This window comes from Uranotaenia lowii, chromosome 3, assembly GCF_029784155.1.
Source record: "Uranotaenia lowii strain MFRU-FL chromosome 3, ASM2978415v1, whole genome shotgun sequence".
In the NCBI taxonomy this organism is placed as follows: Eukaryota; Metazoa; Arthropoda; class Insecta; order Diptera; family Culicidae; genus Uranotaenia; species Uranotaenia lowii.
The window spans coordinates 198,369,565-198,376,651 of NC_073693.1; the positions used below are offsets into that span (position 1 = coordinate 198,369,565).

Here is a 7,087-nt window from a genome sequence, read left to right on the forward strand (position 1 = left end):
GCAGATCTGGTCGCCACAAGCCAACTGGTTGTAATGCTGAGGCATCCGAGTCCAAGCAGGGACTGGTGGTGACGTGTTGCAGTTCCAAGCGAGCCAATAAATCCAAACGGTCAACAGGTAAACCCCTCGAGAGACCCTGATGACAGCGATCGTTGGTCGGCTGCAATGCAGGAGGAGTACGACGCGCTGATGAAAAATGGAACCTGGGAATTGGTCGATCCACCGAAAAGTCGAAAGGTGCTTGGCTGCAAGTGGACATACAAGACGAAACGGGACGAACGAGGAACCATCATTCGCTACAAAGCCCGCCTGGTAGCCCAAGAGTTCACACAAAAGTTTGGATACGACTACGACGAAGTATTTGCCCCGGTGGGCCAGACTACCTTCCGCACATTGTTGGCCGTTGCTGCTAAGCGGAAAATGGTGGTTAAGGAGTACGATATCAAGACCGCAGTTGTCCCTGCGATCTTGAGCAGGAGATATACATGCGGCAACCGCACGGTTTCATCGCAGAAGAAGTAGAACACAAGGTGTGCAGACTAAGGAAGAGCCTCTACGGTCTGAAACAAGCTGCCAGGGCATGGAATTCCAAGCTACATTCCGCGCTCTGCAAGCAGGGTTTCCAGCGCTGCAAAGCGGATCCATGCCTCTATCGGAAGATGAAGGACGGAAAAGCCTGTTACGTGCTGGTGTACGTTGACGAGCAAGCGAAAAAAATTGAGCTTTGCGAAACATTGATTGCTGCTTTGAAGAAGCAATTTGAACTAAGTGAGCTCGGAGACATCCTCTACTATCTCGGAATTGAGCTTCAGCGAGACGAGAAAGGCGATTTCTTCGTGAACCAGCAGCAATACATCGATCAAATCATTCGAGAGACGGGTATGACGGATGCCAACGACTCCAAAAAAATTCAGTTGGATCCTGGATGTATCAAGCAGAAAAGGAAGGAGGTACCGTTGTCCGATAACCAAGCGTACCAGAAGGTAATTGGTCAACTTCTCTACCTTTCAGTCAACACCCGACCGGACATATCAGCATCGGTGTCCATTCTGAGTCGCCATACCAGCTGCCCCACGCAAGGAGATTAGAACGAGGTCAAAAGGGTAATCCGCTACCTGAAGGGAACCAGCCACTATCGTCTTCGATTGAGTAGAGCTGGAGATAGGACCGGACTGATAGGATACGCTTACTCGGATTGGGCGGAGAACATTGAAGACCGGAAATCCAGTCTTCAAGTTTTGCGGAGGTACCGCTTATCCGCATTATCCGAAGCGTTACAGGAAGCAATCTGGCTGATCCGCTTGTTAGCAGACATGGATAAGGATGGAGACGTTACAATCAACGAGGACAACCAGAGTTGTCTCAATATACTGGATACCGAAAAGTACAGCAATCGGACGAATCACTACAAAATATAATTTCGTTCGAGACCTCAAGCAGAAGAAGGAGATCGACGTAGTCTATTGCCCGACTGAAGACATGGTAGCCGATCTATTGACGAAACCTCTTTCGGCTACACGACTCAAGAAGTTGGGGATCGACGCTGGATTAGAATCAACCGATCGAGGGAGAGTGATGGAGTAGGCCGATATTAGGTGACACTAATCACAGCAATCGAGATACTACAATGTCATTAGCTCATAAGTTTTATCAATCATTCGCAAATACAACTTCAGTCTTCCAAGACGTGTTTTCTTTAACTCTGCGGAACCTCATACTTCAAGAGTGTCTCACGTCTCACTCCTTACGTGCTACGTCTCTCTTCTCACATCTCACTCCTAACGTCTCCTTTTCCTCGTCTCACGTACTATTTCTCACTTCTCCTCACGTATCATGTATCATTTTAAAAGTTCTCACGTCTTACTTCTCACTTCTGCCTCGCTCAGGTTTTGAATTTCAGGACTCAGGACTCATATCTTTGATTCAAGTTCTTATGTCCCAGATCTCAGGCGTAAAGGCTAATGTCTTGGATTTCTTGTCTCAGGTCTCATTTCCCAGGTCTCCGGTTTAATGTCTTTAGTGTTTTAACAATTATTCCGAAATTTGGATTGAATAATTGTCAGTCGAGATGTTGTTTGCTACACTGCGTAATTCCAACTGCCTTTTATTTGAATTTTGAATTCTTCTTCCGGTCTTTGCTAAAGACTTAATCTTATATGGTTTTCTCATTACATATTACATGCTAAATTACATGCTGAAACTTCTTTTTCCAGGTTATAAAGTATCGGATACTATGCGGAAAGGCATTTTGGACGTGGAAATGTACAAAGGCGACGAAATCGAGCTGATGCTGGGCTGCTTGTCGGCGCTGGCCAGTTCTGCCTTGTGGTTGCTGGTTGCAACCTTCTTCAAGTTGCCCATCTCCGGAACGCACAGCATCGTGGGCTCAACGATTGGATTCAGTTTGGTAGCACGTGGCCTGCAGGGCTTGAAGTGGAGCACGCTCGGTACCATCGTGGGCTCGTGGTTCGTGTCGCCGGTTCTCAGCGGTATGATGAGTGTAACGCTGTTCTGGGGAATCCGCAAGTTTATTCTGAATGCAAGAAATCCCCTCAAGGCCGGTCTGCTGGCTCTACCCATGTTCTACGGCACGACATTGGCGGTTAACGTTTTCAGCATCGTACATGACGGACCCAAGTGTAAGTTTTTTTTGTTAAAAATCGTGAACAATAAGTAGGGACTAATTTTCTTTTTCCCTTTCAGTGCTTTACATGGATAACATTCCGACTTGGGTTGCATTGCTAATCAGTGGAGCACTTGGTTTGCTGGTCGCTTTACTAGTTCAGCTGTTTGTTGTTCCATGGCAGAAGAAGAAGATTCTTGATCAAGATAAAACGACACGAACGGAGTTTACCGTTGGTGATTCAGATTGTGATTCGTCTTCGAACGGAAGCCCACGGAGGCCGAAGCGTCCGCTGTCGTTGGTCGGAGATGGAAAAGCTCTTCCCGCAATAACCGAGACGACCGAATTGGTTTCGTTATCTTCGCAACATCAACAGAACGGTTTGATAAAGAAGCTTTCGATTGACCTGTCACCGAATGGTATCAAGTCCAACAACAGTAATCCGTACAAAATCGATCCTCAAATTGTCAAGAAGGCAGAAAATCTTTTGGCTGCCAACAAAACCAGTCTGGACAACACGGATCTTACGATTACTAGCTTGAACTACATCGACGAGTACCAATCGAGTATGAACGGAAACGGTCGAATTGCGTTAAACTCGTACTTTGATCGCCGGAATAGCAGCAACGTTTCACCTAAGTCGCCGGATTCGGCCACGCTGAGCAATGGTGGTGTCAAGTGAGTTCTAGGCGAGTCTTCTATTTAAATTTATTTTGCTAACAATCTCTTCGTTTTTTTTTTTCAACAGAGACCAATCGACCATCGCCCAAAACGGAAAATCACCCACCAGCCCCAAGAGTGATAGCACGCTGCCAATCGCTGACTACACACTGTCGCCACCGAATCTCATTCTGAACAGCACCGGAAACGATCTGAAGAAAGACATTGGAAAGATTGAAAACGCAGCCGGACTGGATCACACACTAATTAGCAGTACTCTGTCGCCGAACTCGAGCAAAGTGCCGCTGATTGGTGGCAAGGAAGGTTCCGAAGAAAGTCGCCATCTCCCGGTGAACGAGGAAAACGAAGATGTGTCCAAATTGTTCTCGTTCCTGCAGGTGCTGACGGCAACGTTCGGTAGTTTTGCACATGGTGGCAACGACGTGAGGTAATTTTCTGAATAATCCAAGTTTACATTTCTACAGTCAAATAAAATAAACCTCATTTTGATTTTAGTAATGCTATTGGTCCGCTCATTGCACTGTTCATGATCTATCGGGAAGGATCGGTGCTGCAAAAGTCGGAAACACCACTGGCAATTTTGCTGTACGGTGGCGTCGGAATCTCCGTTGGGCTGTGGCTTTGGGGCCGTCGGGTCATCGAAACGATCGGCAATGATCTCACCAAAATCACTCCATCAACGTAAGTAGAATTCCAGGATAAATGTTAATGAAAAAATCAAAAAGAATACTCAATGTAAATCGTTGCTTTTAGTGGTTTTACCATCGAAATCGGAGCCGCCTTCACCGTACTACTGGCATCGAAGATCGGTCTGCCCATTTCGACCACCCATTGCAAGGTGGGATCTGTTGTGTTTGTTGGCCAAGCAAGCGCCCCGCGAAAACTCTCGCCGGACGAGGAGAAAGCGCTGAAGCTGCGGAGTCCCCACGAGCATCACCATTATGCTACCGGCCAACAGAAGGCCGTCGATTGGGGATTGTTCCGGAATATTGTGTACGCCTGGGTGGTGACAGTGCCGGTTGCTGGCCTGCTCAGTGCCGGCTTCATGTATGGACTGCGCGCTCTGGTTTTGTAAACCGTATAAGCTGGAAACGTTACCGAGTTTTTAACTTAATTGAAACTTTTTTTTGAAACTTGTCAGGATTTGAGGAGATATGTTTGTATCATTTTGCAGAGCATGTTTGTCTATTTAAAGTAAAAGAAAATTTCAATTTTTGGAAGTTTTTTTAAGGAGTGCAAATGAGAGATAGCAAAGCTTTTTTTATCGTTTTGTACCGTTGATGTTAGTAAGGAGCAATTAAGAATCCAAGCGAAAGGCTTCAAAACTTGTTAGTTTGTAATCTACTTTCAGAAAGAGAAAGATAAAAAAACAACGGAATAGGTTCTGTTTTGTCTTCTGGTTTCCTTTTTGAAACAGTCATTGCTTTTAGTTTGCCTAAGCATATAAATGCTCCATTGTTATTCTGGAGGTTGAAATCCGAAACGATTTCTTGCAGGTCTTAGAGACTCAGCAGTATGTCCTTGGAACAAACAGTTGATTATTGATGTTAACCATGTTGAAAATAAAAAAAAAAACAATAATTAATCTTAAGTGTACATCTCAAGCGGCAAAAGTGATACAACCTAAATACCTAGTACTAAATAAAAATCAGTATAAGAAAAAAGCCAAAAACAATCAAAAAATAATGAACCGCACGTTTTTATTTCCCATGATTCAGTCTTACGGCGATCGCGATGTGCACGCACTGTCAATTTTCCTCTCTGTGCAACTGGTGTATACCCCCTATTATTATTGATAAGAAACCAAGCAACTGATATGGATTAAAAAAGAAAATCAATCGCGCTCACTTCCATCCACTAGGGCTAAACTAACAACATCTAGCAGCAAAAAGAATTGAAACCATTGCGCACCAACTGCAAAATAAAACCTGCCAAAATCGATTTAGAGAAAACTAAAAACAAACCAACTCAACTAAAAACACACTCGCCATCATTTACAACAACAACAAAAAGCCAGAAATCGATTAACAACCAATTGAAACAACTAATCAAAACTTCTCTCATTTCGCTCGATTTTCTTTATTCGGTCATTGCAAAGCATAGTATGTTTGATTTCGGTATGTAATAGCGAATAGTTTTTTTTAATCCTTTTTTCGTAAAACTACAATTGGAAAATAAGTCAAGTTTGGATTACCCTTTTTTTCGAAGCAGAATTGTGGCGTAAAAGTTTGGAAAATTTAAAACAAAAAAAAACATGTTCATGTTTTTTAAATTACAACCTTTAAATTGATGTTTTAACAATTTACCAGAATTTGAATATTATTTTAACTAGCGTCGTCCAAGAATTACCGAACAAGGAGAACTTTTACCGTTTCAGTGAATATTGAAGGATTCTCTGTGTTGATCTATACCAGTGGTTTTCGAACAGTCTCGATATTTTCAAGCTCACTACCCCCTTAGGGTACTTTTGGACAAATTTGTTCCACAATACAGCGAAAATCGAAAAAAAATCTGAGCCTTTCCACCATACCTTACAGATTGTCAACGCCCTTCCCCCCTTGGGGGCGGTTGGGACCACTTTGAAAATCACTGATCTATACGAACACTATATAGCTGCCTGGTAACGATTGTCATTCCTTGCAGTTTTTGAATAAAGCTTTACAATGAGCTGAAGTCGAGTTTTTGTAAATGAAAGTTTTATTAACATACTATATACGACACTGTTCCCAGCTGCTTCTGGTTGTTGTCGAACAATGGAAGAAATCAAACTAGAAGCCGTTCAAATATTACGAAACGTAATTTTCAATCATTTTTGACCCCCCCCTCCTTTCCCTTACGTAACACATTCGTTTCAGATTTTCTATCAAATATCCACCAAGCGTAACAAGCTGTTATACCCCTTCCCCCCTAAACGGATAACGTAATATTTGATTGGCCCCCATTGAAACTAAAATGCTCCGAAAAGTGTCTGAGAAATTTTACAAGCCGAAAGGCTTTCGAGTAAAGTTATATCGAAGCTAGGCCTGGAATTTCTGGAACCGACTATGTGAAAATGTTTTTGAATTTATGTTCTCTACTAGAATGTCGGATTGTTATCGTCGTATCATTTTTTTAAATATTGAAATCACAACATGATTTTTTGTTCGTTGGTTTAATGGCAGTTTGAAAAATATGTTTTTTCGCTTTTACGCCACACCGCCTTTATTCGACTAAGAAGTAAAATAATAAAGTTTCATTCTGAAACCATGTTCCTCAGCTCCGTCATTGTTGTAGTTTACATCCAATAGGCGGTAGTAACGTCTGAACGAGAGTCAAGCCGTCAGGTTACTTAAATGTTTTACTTAATAGAATATAAAGAAAAAAAAAACTGAAATAGGAGCATAAATATCAGACATTTAAAATTTAGGTAACTGTTGTTGCATTGGATGTTGATTCAAAATAGAAATAAAAGTCTAAAGTAGTTTTTCTTCAGATAATTCATATAGGAAAAACTGGATCAAAGAAATAAAACCTGATGTCCGATAGAATGACGTGTTTAATTCAATCATGCTGAAGGCAAGTAAGTTTGTGCCGCTTTGCTTTGTTTGATTATTCCTTTTGAGCTCTTTTCTAGTTCAAACTACCTGGAAGCGTACTTATTTTCACTTTCAATGCTTTTCAACTAATTAGTTCTGAACGATAATCGTTTTTGATTATGCTTTATTATAATTCGTCTTAACAGACTATAAAAATAAATGAAAAAAGTAGTTACTTATAGCGGTCGATGCTTACAAAGTATAGAAT

The 7,087-nt window shown here is 42.1% G+C and overlaps 1 protein-coding gene across 2 annotated transcripts in view; it reads left to right on the forward strand.

Moving 5' to 3' along the window:
- Nucleotides 1-6,487, forward strand: part of LOC129750573 (sodium-dependent phosphate transporter 2) — a 163,839-nt gene extending 157,352 nt beyond the window's left edge. For both annotated transcript variants that reach the window (XM_055745540.1, XM_055745539.1), the window contains exons 3-7: nt 2,214-2,639; nt 2,704-3,301; nt 3,372-3,731; nt 3,800-3,985; nt 4,058-6,487. In XM_055745540.1, coding sequence (XP_055601515.1) covers nt 2,214-2,639; nt 2,704-3,301; nt 3,372-3,731; nt 3,800-3,985; nt 4,058-4,379 — 1,892 coding nt within the window. In that variant the 3' untranslated portion in view covers nt 4,380-6,487. The remainder of the gene's footprint in view (nt 1-2,213; nt 2,640-2,703; nt 3,302-3,371; nt 3,732-3,799; nt 3,986-4,057) is intronic.
- Nucleotides 6,488-7,087: the final 600 nt, after the last annotated feature.